Raw genomic sequence first — 24839 nt, 5'->3', positions numbered from 1 at the left:
TGAGTCTATACTAGTGCTTATATGAGTGATTTCGAAATGAAACCATTGGGGCAGTATGTAGTTCTAACGCATATTTATTTTAAAATTTTTAGGCCGATTTTTGCTTGTTATTTAGGACTATAATTTGTTTTAAGCATTATGAGATCATGGAAGTTTCCAGACGTGCGATGTATGTAGGAAATATGCGAAATTTCTTTCAAATGTGTCACATGAAATGATGGATGGTTGAAAACCGTATGTCTTAGTGTTTGAAAAATTAAACCAATTCTTATATTCGTTATTTTCTTTGATAATAAGGGTTAATTTTGTGAAAAATTTTAAAATTAAATTTTTTCTTATTTTTGCGGCTCAAAGAGTTAAAGTAATGTGTTACTCCTTAACGTTGGTATGTGCTGTTTTTTGCTTCCTATTATCTTACAGATTAGGATGTGACTTCCACAATATAATGTTGTCTTAAGAAAGCTTCGATAACTTTGTGAATGTCGGATATTCATTTGGCTTCCCTGAAAGTCTTTAAGAATTGTTGCTTCCATTATTTTAAATACCTGTGCCGATTCTTAAGCATATTTTAGTATGAGTGTAATTTCAGTTGGAGTTAAAAGAATAAAAGTACATCGCAGTTATGTGATCTATTCAAGTAGGTTATTATGAACGGAATCGTTAAAAAATCTGTAATTTGGCTCTGGATATATATATATATATATTTTTTTTTTTTTTTGCATATCGTTGTTACAAGCCCACAATGGACTACAGAACTAATACTGTTTAATATTGTTTTGGACAATATATGAAATATAATACTGTAATACTGTGATAATTACTTTCTGTATATGTGGCTACGTACTTCAACATATATTGGAGTGCCAGTGCACAAAATACAAAATACATAATTACTTGTAGGGAAACGATTGCTAAAATGTTTGAGAGTGCAGTGCTTCCAAGATGTCACATGAAATCTCATCGTGGACTTAGAAAACAGTGTTGAACAAGAAGAGAACGTTAATGTCAAAGATCCATTGCTAGCCCTACGACGGCCACACAAAAAATTACCTTTCCTCCCAGGAAGATCTGACGTATGAGAAACGTTGGGAAGCGAAACAGTCACAGTTCATCTTCACGTACGGATTGCTGACTGATGGAGATGCGGCAGCTGTATTTTAACGAATTCATTAATGATTCTACTCGGAGAAAAACCTTGATTTCAACCGCTTTACTTCAGTCCCGAAATAATCGTGACAATCAATTTGAGTTTACCGGCAGCTTCGATTGTTAGATCGACTGGTCTGTTACTGATCTGAAGCTGAGCCAACAGTATTAAAACACATTGAACGTTATTGAAATTCGTGATGAATGTGTGAAAGTTTCGTTTGATTATGTGTTATTGACTACGGTTTTGTACTACTGCTAATACAAAATAACAACGTCTGTGTCAGCGCAATAAGCTAAAACCCATTCAAAAGCTGGCTGAAAGGTTTGCAGCCGGAATATTAACACTATAGAATTTTACGACCGCAAAATATTCACCTACTACTAGATTCATGAAGGTAGTCTGAACGTTCGCTTTTTATGGTATAGTTTGCATAAGTTGTAGATGTAATTACACTCGATGTTAAAGATAAAGTGACTGAGAGTTAGCTACTCTGCTGTTCGGTTATTTCTCTCACTGGAACATGCACATCTGCATAAAAGCAAATATAACTGCTTTACCTCAGACTTCGGTAACTATTTACAACTGTGCATACAGACCATCAGTTCCATAAGAGATGTAACGTTATCACTTCTTCTTTAATGCTCAAATGCAAGGGCACTTTTACGCTGCAGCATCGCTGCTCGTACGTCGGCGGGATGGAAAGGACAAAATGTTCGTTAATACTCGGCACACAACTGCGAATCCCATAGCAGATGAAAAATGACTTTGCCGTATATACTACTACTTTTTTCCCGTTCCGTTCGCTTAAGTGGGTGGTGAAAAATCAGTAATTAAATGGATCTGTGCATGCTGTAATTAGTTTAGTGTTACTTCATGACCGCTTCGGTAGCAATGTGTAGGGATGCTGTAGTTTAACCTAAATGCTGGTTATTGAAACTTTGTTATCAGACTTTACCAAGTTGTGATCGATCTTCGAGCGTCTGTTAGTTCAAGTTTTCCAGCATTTCCACGGCGCTCTCTCCTCTGTCAAATCAATCTGCTGCTTTCCTTTGTTCAATAGCCGCTGATAATATACTTTGCTATGTATCCTACACATCTGAGCTAAACTCTAGGATGGCTGGTAAGAGTATATTGTAAGAGAAGACCTAAAAATATTGACTTCACTTTCCCAGTATCTTACCAATAAAACAACCATATGCAGAGAGTGATGTTTGTTTTGAGCTTGGGAGATAATATCATGAGTGAGAAGAGGCATTTGTTTCGGCTTTGCAAAGCTTTGTTTCCAATGAAATCTGGAGCTAGAGGCATACAAATCGTACAAATCATCACAACCGTTTCATGATGGCTTGTGTAAATTATAACAGTTTTTGAATATTATTTGCTCTGTTACTCCTAACTCATCCTTTGTTTACATTAAATATCAGGACGAAATCTACATGTGGCGGATTTAGTAGCTCAAAAACACGTGGCTAAAACTGACGAAATATTAGAGTTAGCGAACCTACAAATCGCTCCTTCACAGACACTGTATGAATTATGTTTAGGCAGGATCCATATATTTTTAACTATTTATGACTGAATGACATTTAAAATAAACCGAAACATGCTAACAGGCGAAAGTATTTGCAGTGTTAATATGGTACATTCATAGGTTTTATTTGTGTTTCCTCTTCTTTCCCCTTGCCAATAAACAAATTTTTGTTGCGAAAGGACCACTGTTACTACCGTCAGACAGAGCAGAAGATATCGTTTTCGCTTCATACCTCTGTAAATAATTCTTAGCTAGTTCTGTGAACGGCTGTAGGGTAAAAGCTCCCGGCTAGCAGGGACGTGCCAGTAACTAGCTACTAAGAGCTAGCAGAGAGATTGCAGTGTAATTGAATCCTTCCACCCCGTGTACTTTTGTAAGAAAATTGTGGATGAAGTTAAGTTCTGGGATTACTTTGTCGAATTAGGAGATGAAAAAATAATAAAGGAATTCTGTCACTGAAAATTCAATGCGAAAATCGCTATCACGATCGTCGGTATCAGATGTTAATTCAGCTTTATTTTCCTCTGATTTATTGCAACATAGTTGATAATATGAGGTACAGCAATGAAAAAATTACTTGTTCTTATTTTACTTTCACTGGATAGAAATGCTTGGAAAATATTATATAATTGACAGGTCGCATTTTATGGTATAAAAATCAGCTGGTTCTCCTCCTATTACCATTAATTTTCATGTAGGAGTTTGAAACAGTCCTTCCCTTTGCAAGACGGTTGTACTGGTTGCATTTTAAGCACTTAGTTTTACTTCTGCTATCGCACTACTTATATTGACACGTAGTCGTGACAAAAACCCAGCCACCGTGGATTACTGATTGTACGAATCGTATGGCTAGAGCGGATAAGGTTTGTATACGTTTGCCTTTTTTTGAGTTGCCTAACTGCTTAAATTCTGAATAAAAATGATCAGCAATGGCAACCTCAACCTGACAACCGACTTGTCAAAGATGGCGGATGTGTGGACAGAGCTTCAGGACATTCTCCTGTCCTTAGGGTGGGAAATTGACCTAAAAGTTTGAGGAATCTGCAGTGATCAATAGCATGAGGATGCAGAACACAGTGGCAACCACTACCATAACGATACGTAATGTCTATCCACAGGACATGAGGCCTATAATTGAAACGGTGTCTTGATGATCTCTCCGTTGGCAAAATATTTCGGATTATTCCCCCATTCGGATCTCTGGGTTTGGACTGCGAAGGGGGCGATGACCATAAGAAAGAATGGAGTAACCGACGACGAGATAACATGGAATGTCAGAAGTTTGAACGAAGTAGGAAAGCTAAAGAATTTGAGAAAGGAAATTCAAAAGTTAGTTCTAGATATACAGAGGGACAGTGAAGTTAAGTGGAAAGAAGAGAAGGATTTCTGCTCAGACGAATATTGGGTAGTATCAACAACAGCAGGAAATGATATAATGAGAGTGGCATTCATTATAAGTAATACAGTAGGGCAGAGAGTGAGCTACTATGAACTGTTCAGTGATAGGGTTGTTCTCATTAGAATAGGTAGGAAACCTTCACAGACCACGATAGTTCAGGTATACATGCCGATATCGGAAGCAAAAGCGAAGAGATACACTAAGTATGAGGATTTTGAACGGGTAATTCAGTATGTAAAGGAAGATGAAACTCTAATGATCATAGGGAATTGGGACGCAGTTACAGGTGAAGAAATGGAAGAAATGACTGTGGGAAAATATGGGCTTGGCTGTAGGACTGAGAGAGGAGAAAGACTAATTGAGATCTGCAAATAAATTTCAAATGTTAATAGTAAGTAATCGTGGAAGGAGGAGGTGTAATTTGGAAAGAGCTTGAGACAAAAGGAAGATTCCAGCTGGCTTATATCATGGTATGACTGAGATTCCAAAATTTGATACCTTAGTGGAAGGTGTAAGAAGTTGCAGACATAGACTCAGATTACAATTGGACAATGATGAAGAGTAGACTGATCTATAAGAGAATCGTCCGAAAGAATCAGTGTGGAATGGAGTAGGATACTGGAGTACTGAGGAATGACAAGACGCTGTTGGCGTGCGTTGTGGATACTGTGATAAGGGATACCAGAGTAGTAAGTTCAGTTAGAGAGGAACGGACATCTTTAAAGAGGGTAGGCACGTATGATAGACAGACAAACGTAGGCATAAGAAAGGTAACTGTGAAGAAACCTTGGGTATCAGAAGAAATACTTCAACTGATCAACGAAAGAAGGAGATACAGGAAAATTAAGGGAAGGTAGGAATACAGAAGCATAAATTACTTAGGAATGAAATAAATAGGAATTGCAAAGCGGCCAAGGTGAAATGGCTGCAGGAAATACGTAAAGAAATCGAAAAAGTGATACGCCGCATCAGACCAGTCAAAAGACAGAAAAAAACTAATCCTCGTCATTTGTCTGTGCCTCACATCCTTCTTTCCTCCTCTTTCAGTGAGAACAAGGCAAAAGCGTCACTGTAGTAAGCATCTTAAATTTAAGAATATTCATAACGTTTTTTTTTTGTAGTGTGGTTTCATGCTATAACTGAAAAATATGTGCACTAAAGACCGTAGAGACACCATTCAAATCAGAATTATCTGTCAGAGGAAGAGTTTCATTTTCTCTTGAAACTGTATTAGTGAAGGCAACGTGCATCAAAGCGCTCCCATGAGAAAGGTACAAAAAGCAGTGATACATCGAGCACAAAACCATGTCGATTCAGGCCTAACGTTATGCAGTTAGCAGCTAAGCCGCACAGTCACGCTACCACAATTGTAACCAATGAAAGTTATATATGAATTGCTATATGGGCAGCAAAATAACTGAAGCTGACCGAAGTAGGGGAGATACAAAATTCAGACTGGGAATAGCGGGAAAAAAGACTTTACGAAAAAGAGAAATTTATTGTGCAACAGAAACTTGAATGTTAGGAATCTTTTGTGTAGGTACTTGTCTGGATGTGAGACGTGGACGATAGGCCATTTAGACAAGGAGAGAACAGAAGCTTTTGAAATATAGTGTTGCAGAAGAATGCTGAAGATCAGGTGGATGGATCGATATGCAAATGGGGAGCACTTAATCGAATGGGGGAAAAATAAATTTGTGACACAACTTGATTGAAGGAAGGGGTCTGTTAATAGCGCAGATCCTGAGACATCGAGGAATAGTCAGTTTGGTAATATAAAGATGAGGCGGGGGGGTGGATTGTAGAGAGGACCAAGATCTGAATACAGTAAACAGGCTTAAGTGGATAGATGTTTCGGTAGCTAAGCAGAAATGAGTAGGCTTGCATCGGATAGACTAGGATGGAGAACTGCATGGAAAGAGTCTTCGGAATGAACACTACAACACCAAATATGAGGTTACTACTAGTCTTTAGCTCACCGCTAATACTCCTTAACGAATAAGCATGCCAAATTGATCGCGAAACAAATCAGTTCAGTATAAATACGAGCTCAAAAAATGGTTCAAATGGCTCTGAGCACTATGCGACTTAACTTCTGAGGTCATCAGTCGCCTAGAACTTAGAACTAATTAAACCTAACTAACCTAAGGACATCACACACATCCACGCCCGACCGTAGCAGTTAGGTGATTCCAGACTGAAGCGCCTAGAACCGCACGGCCACAACGGCCGGCTGCGTAGCGCAGAACGCGTACAATTGTTGCAGATCGGCGGAAGAAAGGCGAGAGACTCAGTCAGGCGTAAACGAAATGAAAACTGAATCCACACGGCCGTGCGGGCTAGAGTGGGAAACGCTAAGACTCTGACTGCTCGGAAGCAACACAGTAGGAGAACCAAGAGCTCGGACGCAGTACGCTCCTGAGTGACTGCTGAGCCGAGATGCCACTGGCAGTGCGTGCGGCGGCTGTCTGCGCGTCCGCGCCGGCGCTGGCACACGCACTGGCCGAGGAGGCGGTCTTCCCTGCAGAGGACGGCTCCCTCCGGAGTCCGGAGCAGCCCCTCCGCCTCCGCCGCCGTTGCATCACCGGCAGCCACCGCCCGCGATGGTCGAGGACGCCGGCCGAAGACGTGCAGAAGGACGCGCCGTCCAGTCCATCCGCGCCGTCCCATCTCGACTATATAAGCCGGCCACTTCTCCACCTGAGGCACGCAGTCCCCAGAGGAGTACTCCAGCTGCAACATGAAATTCCTGGTGAGTACCGCAGCTCCTGCACTTTAAGCGATCCAGCTTCTACATCTGCTCCGCCGGAGCGTGGCGGAGGTTACTTCATTTACATCTACATCTATACTCCCCTAGTGTGTGGAGGAGTGTACTTTCTGCACCACTATCACTCGCCCCCCCCCTCCCTCTTTCCTGTCCCAGTCGTGATTAGTTCGCGGGGAGAACTATTTCCAGGAAGCCTCCGTGTGGCCTGGAGTATCTCTGTCTTACCGCACGTGTAGAAGAAAGCATTTTATTTGTTGACTCTTCTAGGAATGTACGATTTTGGCACTTTCAGCGTCTCCTGCAGCCTCTGAGTTGGTTGATCGTCACTGAGACGCTTTCGTACTTACTAAATGAACCTGTAACGAAATGCGCTGCTCTCCTTTGGATCGTCTGTATTTCGCCAATCAATCCTATTTGGTACAGATACCTTAACGACGAGCAATATTGAAGTATTGGTCGAACGAAGTTTTGTTAAGGTACCTCATTTGTTCCCAGAATGAGATTTTCACTCTGCAGCGTAGTGTGCGCTGATATGAAACTTCCTGGCAGATTAAAACTGTGTCCCGGACCGAGACTCGAACTCGGGACCTTTGCCTTTCGCGGGCAAGTGCTCTACCAATTAAGGTACCCAAGCACGACTCACGCCCCGTCCTCACAGCTTTACTTCTGGTTCGCAGGAGAGCTTCCGTAAAGTTCGGAAGGTAGGAGGCGAGGTACTGGCAGAAGTAAAGCTGTGAGGACGGGGCGTGAGTCGGGCTTGGGTTGCTCAGTTGGTAGAGCACTTGCCCGCGAAATGGCAAGGGGCCCGAGTTCGAGTCTCGGTCCGGCACACAGTTTTAATCTGCCAGGAAGTTTCGTATAAGCGCACACTCCGCTGCAGAGTGAAAATCTCATTCTGCAAACATCCCCCAGGCTTTGGCTAAGCCAAGTCTCCGCAATATCCTTTCTTTCAGGAGTGCTAGTTCTGCAAGGTTCGCAGGAGAGCTTCTGTAAAGTTTGGAAGGGTGGGGGGCGAGGTGCTGGCAGAAGTAAAGCTGTGAGGAGGGGGCGTGAGTCGTGCTTGAGTAGCTCAGTTGGTAGAGCACTTGCCCGCGAAAGGCAAAGGTCCCGAGTTCGAGTCTCGGTCCGGCACGCAGTTTTAATCTGCCAGGAAGTTTCCTACCTCATTTGTTGATAGACTAGTTCAAATTCAAATGGCTCCATGCACTATAGGACTTAACATCAGTGGTCATCAGTCCGCTAGACTTAGAACTACTTAAACCTAACTAACCTAAGGACATCACACACACCCATACCCGAGGCAGGATTGGAACCTCCGACCGTAGCAGCAGCGCGGCTCCGGAATGAAGCGCCTAGAACCGCTCGGTCACAGCGGCTGGCGATAGACTAGTTTCCTGAGGATTCTTCTAATGAATCTCAGTGTGGCATCAGCCTTTTCTGCGATTAGTTTTATTTGGTCGTTCCACTTTAAATCAATCCTTATGTGTACTCCTAGATATTTTGTGAAAGTAACTGGATATACTGATTGTCCTGCCCCATGTAATGATACAGTAATGCGTCTTTCTCTCTGCGTATACTTATGTTTCTTTACGCTGAGGGTCAACAGCCCGTCCTGCACCATGCGCCGATCCTCTACAGATCTTCCTGCATATCCCTACTATTTACTAGCGTTTCGACTTCTCTGTATACAATAACATCATCCACGGGAATCCTCATGAAACTTCTGATGTTATCTACTAAGGACATTTCATATATATATATATATATATATATATATATATGCAACAGTAGTGGCGCTGTAACACTCACTTGGAGTATCCCCGTTGTCACTTTTACGTACGATGACTTCGCTGCATTGGGAATAACATGCTGTGTTCTGTTTACTAGAAACTCTTCAGTCAATCACACAGTTGGTCTGATATTCCTTGCGCTCTCATTTTGTTCAGTAGGCAGCAGTGCGAAACTGTATAGAAAGCCTTATGGAAGTCAAAGAAGACAGCATCTGTCTAGGCACCTGTATCTACCTCCTTTTAGGTCTCGTGAACGAACAGAGCAAGTCGAGTTTTGCATGAGCGTTGTTTATAGCTCACATATTGATTCCTACAGAGCAGAATTTCGGTCTCCAGGAATGCCATAGTACGCGAGCATAAAACAGGTTCCAAAATTCTACAACTGACCGGCGTCAAAATTTAGAGGCCTTCAGTTTTGTGCGTCTATTAGACGACCCTTCTTGAGAACGGGAATCACCTGTGCTTTTAACCGTAATTGTAGTAACGTTTCGCTCATCCACCGACCTGTGGTACAATGCTGCCAGACGAAAAGCAAGTTCTTGCACTGTCCCTATGCAGAATCGTATTGGTATCTCTTCAGGTTTAGTGACCTTCCGTTTGCTGAACGATTAACTTACTTTTCTATTAGGGAGTCATTATGACGTTCGTGAGATAGTCATACCTCGATAACCGTTATTACGACGTTGGTTCGATGATTTAAATGTCGATGTTCCTTAGTAAAATAGATGTCTGGGAAGTTCCTCACTGAACTGTCGCTACACAACCCCTCTCTTAGTAAGACGAAAGTAGATATTACGTACCCAATGAGCATGAACTTTTGATGCCGTTATTAAGTTGATCGTACACTTTTTGAATGAGTGTCTGTTTTACAAATTCCCTTTCAGTTTGAAATAGTTGGCCGCACCCAGACCGAACCCAGCCTCTTGCTCTCCTGAACAATATTCTTACCCATGCACGACTCACGCTCCACTCTCGCAGCTTCTCTTCTGCTAACTCCCCCCCTCCCCCAAACCCCTTTTTACTAACTTAGCAGAAACTCTCCTGCAGACCTCGATGGACTAGCAGTCCAGGAAACATAGTTCTGTGTTCGTCGTGCTCTGGCCTACACTTTAATTTGCCAAGAAGTTTGAAAATAGCACACAATCCGTGAGAGAATGAAACATTCATTTTGGGATCTGTTAGTATGACAAACATCTTGCAACTGAAGAAAAATTGTGGTTTACTCCAGTAGCTTACATTTCCATTGGATATAATCCTCTTTCGCCAACTGCACTCTTCTAATTTGCCCTGCTCTCTATCAGTGCTCTCATTCCTGTGATTTGCGTCATAATGACCACGTACGTTACGGGGAATACTTTGGGCCAGCCCGGATAACCCTGAAATGGTATTTCTGCGATCACTGAAGCAGTTGTAGGCTTATTAGGAAAGCTCATTCATTCACTGAGTGAAACTTTTCACCTCCACGTATGTAGAGCAATTTCGGTTGACGTAGTCTCTGTTTCAAGACAAAATATTTATATCAGCATAATGATTTTATACCTGACGGCGACGTCGTTTGATATGGACGTATACTACCTATTTTTCTGATTTAGTATATTCTTGTGTTGTCGCCATACGTATGAATACATTTATATTTTGCACCCTATATGAGATGCCACTGGTGATGGGCTATATGCCCCTATACCAGTGTCCAAACAAACAGTATTCAAGTGCAGTTCATATCATACAATAAGATGTTGTCAACCACAAGCTGCGAATCAGACAGCACACTAGATATCCTCCACTTCAGCTTAGAAACGTGTACAAATAGACTCATACGAACACGGGAACTAACGAAAAGCATTTAGACAAATCCTTTCAAAAGCTTGAGTTTAACAACTAGCAGACGTTGCCGTTGTGCTACTTACAGATTTTCGTCTACCGTTATACTGACATCTGACTTAAGTTAATTGGGACAGTTCAATATAGGACGACGAGTGAGAGATTCCAACACCATTCCTCCTGAGAGCAAATATAAAGCTGCGAAAAATTGAGCTACATCACCTTGTCTGAAACCGTAGCGAATCATGTCAGGACCATGCCAAAGGATAAGGAGAGGACAAAGGTACTGCTGGCATTTGTCCAGTAAGCACTGTGGAATGTTTTGCCAAGGAGCGGCGATAGGATCCGCGTGCCTTGAACTGCGTTCATAAAATTCATACATGGTCGACGAGTATGCGGGTACGTGACGTAAGGGAGCTTTCACGCGATTGTCATGCAGTATGTCGAGGCTGCGGTACACTTACGAAAATAACTCAGCACACATTATTCCTAAAAACATCTAGATTCTGTAAATCGTAACAACTTTATTTGAGTTCCATGCTCATGCTTCCGATCCTGAAGATAAATATTTCAGCACTGTACGCTCTGTATATACTCTTCACTTGTTATTGTATTAGTTAGGGGGTAAATACTTTAGACCTGTGAACTGATACATTATTCTGTAATGGTCTGACGTCATGGAGAATAACTCTGGTTCAAATGGCTCTGAGCACTATGGAACGTAAATTCTGAGGTCATCAGTCCCCTAGAACTTAGAACTACTTAAACCTAACTAACCTAAGGACATCAGACACATCCATGCCCGAGGCAGGATTCGAACCTGCGACCGTAGCGGTCGCGTGGTTCCAGAGTGTAGCGCCTAGAACCGCTCGGCTATTCTGGCCGGCGAATAACTATGCAGATGTTTTTAACGGTAGTTGTACAGCGATTATATTGTACCTGCCACAGTGATTATATTATACCTGCCCACTGCAAGATTGAATGCTGCCTGGCACCGTTGCGGGAACATGACGCGGTAACGAGAGTATATAATCGGAAATGAGGAGTAATCATAGCGACGGTAAGCACCATAAGCGGGGATATACAATGACATTCATGACTTTGACAGGGGGCACACTGCCTGGGACTGAGCATTCGCAATCGGCGAAGATATTCACACCTATCATTGATCGTGGGTCTCACATACTTCCCCACCTTCTACCTTTGTAATGTAAGATAGGTGGCCGTCTGTGGCAGATATGACGACAGAGAACAATGTTTCGGAGTACAACGTTCAAAGCACATGTTGAACAGGGGGCTCCGAAGAACACAGCACCTACGTGTTCTCATGTTAACCGAGCAACATCGTCAATTTTTATTGCACAGGATCCTCAAGGATGGGCAGTGCATCAATGGAAACATGCCATCTAGTAGAGTGAATCATGTTTCTTGTTCCATAAGCTCTATAGCAGTGACAGGATGCGCCTTCGTTCGAGTGAACGGCTGCACGAAACACGCAACACGCCACTGACGCAGGTGGAAGGAAAGAAGATTAGTCTTTAACGTTCCGTTGACTTTTTTTAGGGAGGGAGCACAAGCCCGCGATGTTTCAAGGATGGGGAAGGAAAGCGGCCGTGCTCTTTCAAAAGAACCATCCCGGAATTTGCTAGAGCAACTCAAAAAAACTATGGAAAATCTAAATATGACTGACCAGACGTGGATTTGAACAATCTTTCTCTCGAGTGCGAGTCCAGTGTGCTAATTACTGAGCGGCCACTCCCGGTGGAGACAACGGTAACAAACATTTGGGCTTACATGTGGTCTGTGGTGGTAACTAAAGACACACCGAGAGCTGTGGACTAGGTGAACATTATTGGGAACCACATGCAACCCTTCATGCTTGATGCCTTCCCCGACAGCGACGGCGTCTTCCAGCAGGATAATTCTCTGTGTCACAAGGCCAGAATGGTGCTGCGCAAGTCTTAGGAGCCTGATAGTGAACTCACTATGATGTCTTGGCAACCAAATTCGCCCGATCGCAATCCAACGGAACACCTATGGGACGCTATTGGGTGCCAGCTCTGCACACAAACCACCGGCTCCTAATTTACGAAAATTGAGTGACCTGTGCGTAGCTGTAATGTGAAACATACGTCCGGCCTTGACGAGTCTACGCCTCACAGAAACGGTTTTGTAGCGCGTTACAAAGGTGCACGAACTCGTTAATAAGCGGGCAATCAGTGTTTCGGATCATCGATGTGTGTCTGGAGTATCTATACGTTACTGGATTTCTTTCCATGTTTTAGAGATTATGATAAGAAAATCTCAGGCAGTAAGACTCATGTAAGGTAGGTTACAGGCGAAGTAAACAACATTTAATAAGCAGTCACTAGGTTATTTTTAAGTCTGTTCACAGAAATTAAGAAATTAAGAATAGGGCTTAACTTTGAATTGAAAGTAGCCGGCCGCTGTGGCCGAGCGGTACTAGGCGCTTCAGTCCACATCCACGCTGCTGCTACGGTCGCAGGTTCGAATCCTGCCTCGGGCATGGATATGTGTGATGTCTTTAGGTTAGTTAAGTTTAAGTAGTTCTACGTCTAGGGGACCGATGACCTCAGATGTCATGTCCCATAGTGCTTAGAGCCATTTGAACCATTTGATTTAAGTGAAAGTGCTGCACTTTTTCTTCCCAGTCACTACTTTCAAAGAATTATAGAACAGGCAGGTATGCTGCGAAAAAGTGTTATGAAAACTGTTTCTTATAAGCCAAAATTCTATGCGAGAAAGGAGACCTTCTTGGACCAAGAAGGACTACGGCTCGATCTTTCAAACTGTTCAAGCTATTCAGTTTTAATTTCAAGGAGACGAATATCGAACGCCTTCAGAACCAAACGCAACACATTTTTTTTCAGAATACAGTTTGGTTTTATTCGGGATTTCGGTACACCCACTTTTTTGGGAACAAAACTCTATTCTTCAAAATAACCTCCGTTCAGTGAGATGTCCTTACACCACCTTACTAGGAGGTCCTGTATGCCTGCACTGTACCACTCTACAGGTTGATGTCGGAGGCAACATCTTGCTATGTCAATAACCTGCCCGTCATCCAAGTACTGCTTCCCGCAGTGTGCGTATTTCATTGGGTCAAACTGATGGAAGGCAACAAGTGCGAGATCCGGATTGTATGATGGATAAGGAAGAACAGTCCAATGAAGTTTTGTGGACGACTATTTCAGCACTACCATCAGAGATGCCCAGCTGAGCACTGAGGAGTTATATTGTGATCCGTTGGTCACATCGAAAGAGAGTGTCTGCACGTTCCAACACTGCAGGAATCACCATTGTGTGTGCCCGGCCAGCACCCGGGAGATCTGACAGGTTTGCGCTATCTTGTTGCATTGACAACAGACGCCTCGCTCAAAGACTCGCCGTGCTTTTGTTCACTGCGAGATCTGGTAGTCATTCTACAAGTGCCTGTGAATATCTGTGATGCTTTGCTTTTCCTCCACATGATACTCAATGACAGCTCTCTGCTCGGAATGCACGTCCTTTACAGGCCCCATTTTAAAGGCTATTTATAGCGCCGCCACCCATCGGAATTTCATGACGCTTTAGGGGGTGAAACGGGAATATCCCTCGATGTTACACAACTAATTAAACATTTTTGCAACCCAAATTGGTCGAAAAAAGAAGCTGCATTACTTATTGAACTCTCCTTCAACATAGCATAAAAATATAGGGAAATCTAAACTGGCAGACCCTACCTTGTTTTCATGGCAACGGTAAGTACGTGTTTTTTAATGTGGTGTCTCGTTTGCATCCATGTCGTCTACTATGGATTACAGTAACTGGTGAGGGATGGGAAAAAAGAAGCGAATCGAAGTAATGATTGCAGTGCTCAGATAAAGGATTTGAACAAAGCTTCTCGAGAATAGTCAATGAGACACTTCGGTTAGTTGCCGTTGCTCTCATCTAGATGATTTTTCTGAGATTTGTTGATAAGATGGCTGTATTTGTCACACGCAATTCAGATTTGAATATTTTGACGATTGCATCTTATTGCCGGATATGGAAAATGTTTCAAGACACAGTATACCTCTAGGAGCCCCATGGAAAAACCAAATGATCTGAAATATGCATAGTATATAGATAAATTCAAATCCGAAGGGTACTCTCTCTCTCTCTCTTTCTGCATCTATTGGAACCCTTGGAATAGTGAGAACGTGTTCAGATGTCTGTGAGCCGTGTAGCTGAGGCGGAACGTGGGGACCAGCCCGGCATTCACTTAGTGCGATGTGGAAAACCACTTAAAAACCAGATCCAGGCTGGCAGGCACACCACCCGACGTCGTTAATCCGCGGGGCTGGCGCGCCTACCCAAGTCCAGGAAGCAGTGCGTTAGCGCTCTCGGCAACCCTGGCGGGTATACGAAATGTAGTGACACATATTTTTAATGTCTGTGAGAAAAAGGGAGCTATGTATTTTTCAGCCATAGAAAGAGGCACGGAACTAGATGAACAGCGAGCATTTCACACAGAATGGCGCAGAAAAGCCTCGATGTTGCCAGTATTTTCTGTATCTATCGCTTCGCTTATGCCAGATATTCGAATTCTACACAAACTAGAAACATTTGCTTATGTGAACGGAGCTGTTCCCATTCAGTTCCCATATTCTTTCTTATCACTATGTTGGAAAACATGCGGAAAAAAATATCGTCTCAACTGAAGTTACAGTTGGACCTGTCAATGTTACTTTACGAAATGGGGCGCCGTTCTGTACCCGTTGTGCTGTACTGGACAGCAGGGAACGAGACAAATAGCCTCTGTCTTACGCAGTCGCTAATTAACGAGGCCGTGTCGTCACTGGCCTAGCTGCACTGTTTATACACGGAAGAAGGCCAAGGTCATAATCACTGTTCAGTCCTCTTATTACGAACTAGTGACTCATGACAAAAGCTGTTTTCTGGTATGCTGCAAGAAGAAAGAGCCAAGATGGTGACCTTGATTCTAAACAGGTTTTTCACAGTAAACGTGTGCATTACAGGGCCGTTTGACACAAATAATTTTTCTTTAAAACAAGCTAACATTTAATTTAACACTGTTCTTATTTACTTAGTTACTTTTGTTATGCGTTTGTAGTTGATAAAATTTGCAAACTTCTCTTAGTATTCAAGAAGAAGAAGATAGCTTAGCGTGAAAACGAACGTGGATTACATTCTTTGGCCTCTGTGCCTTGCACCTGAGAAAGATATCGGAGTTATTAGTCAGACCCTTTCGGCAAGATTAAGTAAATGGTTTTTATTGTATACGGCATTTCGTGTGTTTTGGGTAATCGACACTAGTACTCCAAAGTTAGAGTAATCGACAGATCATAGACCGAAAGGAACCAACAGTACTAGGGTAAGGAAGCAACAGCATTACCTACGTAATACAATTCCGAGAAATTGTTTTTATAGGAAGTCACGTGTGCTGTGAGTGGCGGTAAGAAGGCAAAAGCACTGCCTTCAACCATTTCGACGGTTTCACATACCTTAGCGTGGTGGAATATTGCACCCAAAACATCTTTAGTGTGCTTAGAACTGGCGTGACGTTCCATTCGTAATTCTTTCAGTTTACTAGAAATAATCACAACGCACGAAAATCACTGCTGCTCTGTTAATATTTGTTGTATTTTCACCTTACTAATACACAGTGAAAAATGACATTTTCTTATGTCGTTTCTGAAGCTCTATATCCACAATATGCCGCGCATTTCAATTATTTAATACGTTTTACATTTTAATATTGAATAACTTTATTCTTTTGTAATCGAAACAGAGAGGAACGATTTTGTTTAGCGTAAACAGAAAAGCCTAGAATTTACTCCTCAATCGTTATGATCACTTATTTCTACTTTCATTTCTGTAAATTACATGTCGATGTGTTAACTGTGACAGTAGGACACGAGGTTTAAAGAGTACTCCAGCAACAACAACATACCCTGGCTACCACCACGCATATCGGTGAAAAGAATACGGAACTAGGTCACTCTAATAGCACTCTATCGAATGGGCAAGTAAAACTCCGATTTAAGATTAGTTTTGTCTGAAACGAGAAACAAACCGACGGATTCCAGGAGTCGTATGAAAGATTTAAGCAGGATTTGGTTTAGCTGACACCAGCTACACAATGCAAAAACGAAATTGCAAATATCTGCCGAAACGCTAGAGACAGTGCGCATGATGACTCGTGGGAGAGAAACCCAGTATACACGGCAAGACGTCTGGCATTAATAAATATTATAAGTGTGTACCCTCCACTCTCATTTATTCGTGAACCTCTGAGGTGTTCGCCTGCTACTGGTGGTCGAGATATGGATCTAAGCTGTAATAAAACTGGATAGTCTACTCGTACGGCAACCGTGGTATTATGTTAGTAACAGAGACATGAAATCGTGGATTTCAGAAGGTATTACGTATACAAAACAGTTTCTGAGTTTTAATCACTGGAATTGGCTATTCCCTGTACAATTATGAGAGAACAGCTTCAGGGGGGAATCCCATCTTGCCACTGCAGTCATTATTCATATGTTACAAGGACTGGATTCGTCCTGTATGGGAAACCAGTTTTGCTTTTCTGGGATTTGTCTGAGTCACTGCAGGGGAGTTAGTCCTATTACGCCTTCAACAGAAAAAGTAGAGCATCACTGTACAGATGAGTCTGTGTAAAATATTTCTTCTTTCCCGTTTTTAGGCTGTTATGTACGTAAATGACTCAAATGGCTCTGAGCACTATGGGACTTAACTTCTGAGGTCATCATTCCCCTTGAACTTAGAACTACTTAAACCTAACTAACCTAAGGACATCACATAGATCCATGCCCGAGGCAGGATTCGAACCTGCGACCGTAGCGGTCGCGCGGTTCCAGACCGTAGCGCCCAGAACCGCTCATCCACCCCAGCCGGCTGTTATGTACATAACACAAAGTTATCAAAGAGTAACTAATGGTGTAATTATTCAGATTTTCCTGATGTTCTGTTGACGTGTTGAATAATCTGGCCTTCAGCCGGTCATTCGCGTTGCTCTCACACGATATTTCGTCGGAGTGAATCACTGTCTTCTTCAGATTCTGCCTGGGCATTAAAAACATGTGTCAGTACCCTTTGTATACCCGCCAGGGTTGCCGAGAGCGCTAATGCGTTGCTTCCTGGACTCGGGTAGGACCGCCGACCCCGCGGATTAACGACGTGAGGCGGTGTACCAGCCAGCTTGGATATGGTTTTTAGGTGGTTTTCCACATCCCACTAAGTGAATATCGGGCTGGTCCCAACGTTCTGTCTCAGCTACATGGCTCGCAGACATCTGAACACAATAGCTCTATTGCAAGGATTACACTAGATGCTGTGGTACACTAATTCCTTCCTGGCGACAGGAAGGGCATCCGGCTACCCCTCAAAATTAACATGCCACGTCCAATCAACCAGCAGACCCTGCAATTCGGGATTAATGCTTGGAAAGAGAGGGAGAGAGTACTTCGGATCTGAATTTACCTCTATACTATGCATATTTCAGATGCTCCCTGAGACAGGGTCTTGGGTGGGTCAAGTCCAGTATTTGTGCCTGAATGGCACCAGGCGCTCCGTTTTCTGTCCACGCCAAGTCAGGAGCTCAGTCCACAATCCGCGGAAAGATAACGAATTGCCTAGAACCATCAAAGTATAAATACTGGACCTGATCCACCCAAAGACTTGTCTCAGGGAGTACCTAAGGAAGACAGTGAGCCACGCCGTCGAAATATCGTTAGAGAACAAGGCGAACATCCGTCAGAAGACCCCTTATTCAGCATGTCATTACACCGACGCTAATGCAGTAACACAATTTCGGATAGTACCCTTCTCAAAATCTGATGAGGGGGTCGCTTGTTGCCAGGTGGTACTGAGCGCCTTCGTAGCAGCAGCGCTGGCTCGTCCCGGCTACCTGGGAACGGGCTTAGCGGGCCTGCTCGCCAACGGCATCGGGGCTCCAGCACTGGCCGCACCTGGAATCGTGGCGCCAGGCCTCATCGGAGGGGGCGGAGCAGCCTACCTGGGGGCGGGGGCGGCCCTGCTGGGAGCGGGAGGCGCGCCCGTGGGTGGCCCGGCCAACATCGTCATCGGACCCGACGGCGTTCCCGCGGACACCCCTGAGGTGGCCGCTGCCAAGGCCAGCCACGCGTCGGCCGTAGCGCAGACGCAGGCGCGAGACGCCGCCCAGGCCGCCGCCGACGCCGCAGCGGGCATCTACGCCGGAGCCGGCGCCGGCATCGGTGCTGGATTCGGCGCCGGTGTGGGGGCCGGAGGCGGCGCTCCGGGCGCGGGTCTGGCTCTGTACGGCCCGGCCAACATCGTGATCGGCCCCGGCGGCGTGCCACTCGACACCCCCGAGGTGGCGTCCGCTAAGGCCGCCCACGCTAGCGCGGTGGCGCAGACGCAGGCCCGCGACGCCGCCCAGGCCGCCGCCGACGCCGCCTCTGGCGCTGCGCTCGCCGGTGCCGGATTCGCCGGGGTGGGTCTGGCCGCTGCAGTTCCTTCTGCGGGTCTGGCGCGCTACGGCCCGGCCAACATCGTCATCGGGCCCGGAGGAGTGCCGCTGGATACCCCTGAGGTAGCTGCCGGTAAGGTGGCCGACGCCGTCGCTCACCTGCACGCCAAGGCCCGTCTGGGACTCATCGCAGGCTGAGAGAAACTTTGGTTCCACGATTGAAAGTTCCCCTGTATTTTGCTCAAGACGACCGGCCACTCAGTACTCATGCTGTAAATAATAATTTATAATTTTTCTACAATGTGATGTAAACTCTTTGCAATAAACAGAGTAATCTCTGGAAAACCAGAAATGTTACTAAAAATAATTTATCAGTTAGAAACTGGTAGCCCCAATTCTACAATTCTAAAGACACGAAAGTGCAACACTTATAGAGAAAAGAATGGAACAGGATTGGAGCCTGTCCATGATGTAAAGCAACTTCTCCATTGAGCAAGCAATAAAGAATACCAATGACAAAAGTGCGAGAGGAATTGAAGTTTGGTGAGAACAAATAAAAACTTTTGGGTTTGCTGATGACGTTATAATTGCATCAGAGACCACTGAGGACTTGGAAGATGTTCAACAGAATGGGCAGAGGCGTGAAGGAGGGTATAAGATGAATTTTAAAAAGGATAAAACGGGGATAATGGAATGCAGTCGAAATAAATCAGATGGAATTTGTTAATATAAACACATTAATAAGCTTTTTCTGTTATTATTTGTATGGAGTGTAGCCTTCTACAAAAGTGAAATATGGACAATACGCTTTTTAGTGAACAAGAGAATAGGGACTTTTGAAATGTGATGCTATAGATGTATGTTGAAAATTATGTGTGTAGATCGAATAACTATTTAGAAGATATTGAATCGAACTGCGGAAAAAAAATTTATGACACAATTTGACTAAAAAAAAGGGGATCAGTTGAGGAAACAGTTTGGTAACTGTGGGAAGTTTGTGGTGGGTGGTGAGGGGGGGGGGGGGTGTGGAGAGGTAATGTAGTAGAGGGAGACCACAGTATGAAAACAGTAAGCAAGTTCAAATGGATGTAAATCTCAGTAGTTACATAGACATGAAGAGGCCTGCACAGGATAGATTATTGTGGAGAGCTGCATCAGACCAGTGTTCGGACTGAAGATCACGACAACAACACCAGAAATGTACAGTGCAGTTTTCAAAAATGGTTCAAATGTCTCTGAGCACTATGGGACTTAACTCCTGAGGCCATCAGTCCCCTAGAACTTAGAACTACTTAAATCTAACTAATCTAAGGAAATCACACACATCCATGCCCGAGGCAGGATTCGAACCTGTAGCGCCTAGAGCCGCTCGGCCACTCCGTGCAGTTTTGTGAGAGGGAATTATCACTTACAGAAACAAATAACCTTAGCTCAGACAGCAACCTCGTAGATAGTAACTTTACAGCAGCTTCGATGTGTGTCTGTACTTAGCGTGAATGAAGGGGGTGCATTCTTGAGGTGTGAAGTAAAGATGTTATACACTTATACTCGTACATCTATCAGCAGATAATTTATTTGGCATATCCTCATCTCCGATTATATTTTCCTGCTGATCTCCACAGTCTTATCATACGCTGCATACGTGCAAATTTAATCAGAAAAAAAGGTATGTCGTTTGTGGATCACGAATCACAGTTCCAGTGATGCAGTTCAGCACCAATGTGCTTCAACTATGCATTTATGATACAAGTGAGATGTGATTTACCTCATCAATGCTAATATCAATCAGTTCACACAGTCCCATTAAGATGCCAAGGTGGGCGTTTATCATGGACAGTTGGAAGGTTGCCTTTGGCAATTCACGCTGCTCGTCCATTAGTGAGCAATAAACTAGATTCAAATTTTTCTCCATGATACATATGTCTCCACTTGGGACTCAATTACTGCTGGCCTAATGTATTAACTGGCCATACAAGTCAAACATCACTACAATTATAAAAGTTACTGCTGTTAACAGTCATGCAGAAAATTTGTTGTCAGGTGTTGACACTTTTAGCAATACCATATTTGCTAATCATGGGCAATGCAACACAGAACATGTTGTTGTTGTTGTGGTCTTCAGTCCTGAGACTGGTTTGATGCAGCTCTCCATGCTACTCTATCCTGTGCAAGCTTCTTCATCTCCCAGTACCTACTGAAACCTACGTCCTTCTGAATCTGCTTAGTGTATTGATCTCTTGGTCTCCCTCTACGATTTTTACCCTCCACGCTGCCCTCCAATGCTAAATTTGTGATCCCTTGATGCCTCAAAACATGTCCTACCAACCGAACCCTTCTTCTAGTCAAGTTGTGCCACAAACTTCTCTTCTCCCCAATCCTATTCAATACCTCCTCATTAGTTACATGATCTACCCACCTTATCTTCAGCATTCTTCTGTAGCATCACATTTCGAAAGCTTCTACTCTCTTCTTGTCCAAACTGATTATCGTCCATGTTTCACTTCCATACATGGCTACACTCCATACAAATACTTTCAGAAACGACTTCCTGACACTTAAATCTATAATCGATGTTAACAAATTTCTCTTCTTCAGAAACGATTTCCTTGCCATTGCCAGTCTACATTTTATATCCTCTCTACTTCGACCATCATCAGTTATATTACTCCCTAAATAGCAAAACTCCTTTACTACTTTAAGTGTCTCATTTCCTAATCTAATCCCCTTAGCATCACCCGATTTAATTTGACTACATTCCATTATCCTCGTTTTGCTTTTGTTGATGTTCATCTTATATCCTCCTTTCAAGACACTGTCCATTCCGTTCAACTGCTCTTCCAAGTCCTTTGCTGTCTCTGACGGAATTACAATGTCATCGGCGAACCTCAAAGTTTTTATTTCTTCTCCATGGATTTTAATACCTACTCCGAATTTTTCTCTTGTTTCCTTTACTGCTTGCTCAATATACAGATTGAATAACATCGGAGGGAGGCTACAACCCTGTCTCACTCCTTTCCCAACCACTGCTTCCCTTTCATGCCCCTCGAATCTTATAACTGCCATCTGGTTTCTGTACAAATTGTAAATAGCCTTACGCTCCCTGTATTTTACCCCTGCCACCTTCAGAATTTGAAAGAGAGTATTCCAGTTAACGTTGTCAAAAGCTTTCTCTAAGTCTACAAATGCTAGAAACGTAGGTTTGCCTTTTCTTAATCTTTCTTCTAAGTCGTAAGGTTAGTATTGCCTCACATGTTCCAACATTTCTACGGAATCCAAACTGATCTTCCCCGAGGTCCGCTTCTACCAGTTTTTCCATTCGTCTGTAAAGAATTCGCGTTAGTATTTTGCAGCTGTGGCTTATTAAACTGATAGTTCGGTAATTTTCACATCTGTCAACACCTGCTTCCTTTGGGATTGGAATTATTATATTCTTCTTGAAGTCTGAGGGAATTTCGCCTGTCTCAAACATCTTGCTCACCAGATGGTAGAGTTTTGTCATGACTGGCTCTCACAAGGCCATCAGTAGTTCTAATCGAATGTTGTCTACTCCGGGGGCCTTGTTTCGACTCAGGTCTTTCAGTGCTCTGTCAAACTCTTCACGCAGTATCTTATCTCCCATTTCTTCTTCATCTACATCCTCTTCCATTTCCATAATACTGTCCTCAAGTACATCGCCCTTGTATAAACCCTCTATATACTCCTTCCACCTTTCTGCCTTCCCTTCTTTGCTTAGAACTGGGTTGCCATCTGAGCTCTTGATATTCATACAAGTGGTACTCTTCTCTCCAAAGGTCTCTTTAATTTTCCTGTAGGCAGTATCTATCTTACCCCTAGTGAGATAAGCCTCTACATCCTTACATTTGTCCTCTAGCCATCCCTGCGTAGCCATTTTGCACTTCCTGTCAATCTCATTTTTGAGACGTTTGTATTCCTTTTTGCCTGCTTCATTTACTGTATTTTTATATTTTCTCCTTTCATCAATTAAATTCAATATTTCTTCTGTTACCCAAGGATTTCTATTATCCCTCGTCTTTTTACCTACTTGATCCTCTGCTGCCTTCACTACTTCATCCCTAGAGCTACCCATTCTTCTTCTACTGTATCCCTTATGCTCTCCCTGAAACTGTGTACAACCTCTGGTTCTTTCAGTTTATCCAGGTCCCATCCTCTTAAATTCCCGCCTTTTTTCAGTTTCTTCAGTTTCAATCTGCAGTTCATAACCAATAGATTGTGGTCAGAATCCACATCTGCCCCTGGAAATGTCTTACAATTTAAAAACCTGGTTCCTAAATCTCTGTCTTAGCATTATGTAATCTATCACATACCTTTTAGTATCTCCAGGATTCTTCCAGGTATACAACCTTCTTTCATGGTTCTTGAACCAAGTGTTAGCTATGATTTAGTTATGCTCTGTGCAAAATTCTACAAGGCGGCTTCCTCTTTCATTTCTTCCATATTCACCTACTATGTTTCCTTCTTTCCCTTTTCCTACTGACGAATTCCAGTCACCCATGACTATTAAATTTTCGTCTCCCTTCAATACCTGAATAATTTCTTTTCTCTCGTCATACATTTCATCAATTTCTTCATCATCTGCAGAGCTAGTTGGCATGTAAACTTGTACTACTGTAGTAGGCATGGGCTTTGTGTCTATCTTGGCCACAATAATGTGTCCACTATGCTGTTTGTAGTAGCTAACCCGCACTCCTATTTTTTTATTCATTATTAAACCTACTCCTGCATTACCCCTATTTGATTTTGTATTTATAACCCTGTAATCACCTGACCAAAAGTCTTGTTCCTCCTGCCACCGAACTTCACTAATTCCCACTATATCTAACTTTAACCTATCCATTTCCCTTTTTAAATTTTCTAACCTACCTGCCCGATTAAGGGATCTGACATTCCACGCTCCGATCCGTAGAATGCCAGTTTTCTTTCTCCTGATAACAACGTCCTCTTGAGTAGTCCCGTAGATCCGAATGGGGGACTATTTTACCTCCGGAATATTTTACCAAAGAGGACGCCATCATCATTTAATCATACAGTAAAGCTGCATGTCCTCGGGAAAAATTACGGCTGTAGTTTCCCCTTGCTTGTATGGAAAATCTCAAAAGTCTACATGTTGAAGTCATAGACACTCATCTTTAGTGTGAGTATTATACAGGGTGTTTCAAAAATGACCCGTATATTTGAAACGGTAATAAAAACTAAACGAGCAGCGATAGAAATACACCGTTTGTTGCAATATGCTTGGGACAACAGTACATTTTCAGGCAGACAAACTTTCGAAATTACAGTAGTTACAATTGTCAACAACAGATGGCGCTGCAGTCTGGGAAACTCTATAGTACGATATTTTTCACATATCCACCATGCGTAGCAATATTATGGCGTAGTCTCTGAATGAAATTACCCGAAACCTTTGACAACGTGTCTGGCGGAATGGCTTCACATGCAGATGAGATGTACTGCTTCAGCTGTTCAATTGTTTCTGGATTCTGGCGGTACACCTGGTCTTTCAAGTGTCCCCACAGAAAGAAGTCACAGGGGTTCATGTCTGGCGAATAGGGAGGCCAATCCACGCCGCCTCCTGTATGTTTCGGATAGCCCAAAGCAATCACACGATCATCGAAATATTCATTCAGGAAATTAAAGACGTTGGCCATGCGATGTGGCCGGGCACCATCTTGCATAAACACGAGGTGTTCGCAGTGTCGTCTAAGGCAGTTTGTACCGCCACGAATTCATGAAGAATGTCCAGATTGTGTGATGCAGTAATCGTTTCGGATCTGAAAAATGGGCCAATGATTCCTTTGGAAGAAATGGCGGCCCAGACCAGTACTTTTTGAGGATGCGGGGACGATGGGACTGCAACATGGGGCTTTTCGGTTATCCATATGCG

General features: G+C 43.3%; 1 protein-coding gene across 1 annotated transcript; it reads left to right on the top strand.

The window, feature by feature from the left end:
• Positions 1-6704: 6704 nt before the first annotated feature.
• Positions 6705-19279, top strand: LOC124788300 (cuticle protein 18.7-like). Its single transcript, XM_047255531.1, has 2 exons — positions 6705-6832; positions 18344-19279. Exons 1-2 carry the CDS (start codon positions 6821-6823, stop codon positions 19130-19132), a joined length of 801 nt encoding a protein of 266 aa, XP_047111487.1. The 5' UTR covers positions 6705-6820; the 3' UTR covers positions 19133-19279.
• The last annotated feature ends 5560 nt before the right edge of the window (positions 19280-24839 follow it).

The sequence above is a fragment of the Schistocerca piceifrons genome, chromosome 3, assembly GCF_021461385.2.
Source record: "Schistocerca piceifrons isolate TAMUIC-IGC-003096 chromosome 3, iqSchPice1.1, whole genome shotgun sequence".
Lineage (NCBI taxonomy): Eukaryota > Metazoa > Arthropoda > Insecta > Orthoptera > Acrididae > Schistocerca > Schistocerca piceifrons.
The sequence above is the reverse complement of the archived record's forward strand: the minus strand, read 5'-3'. Positions and strand labels throughout refer to the sequence as shown.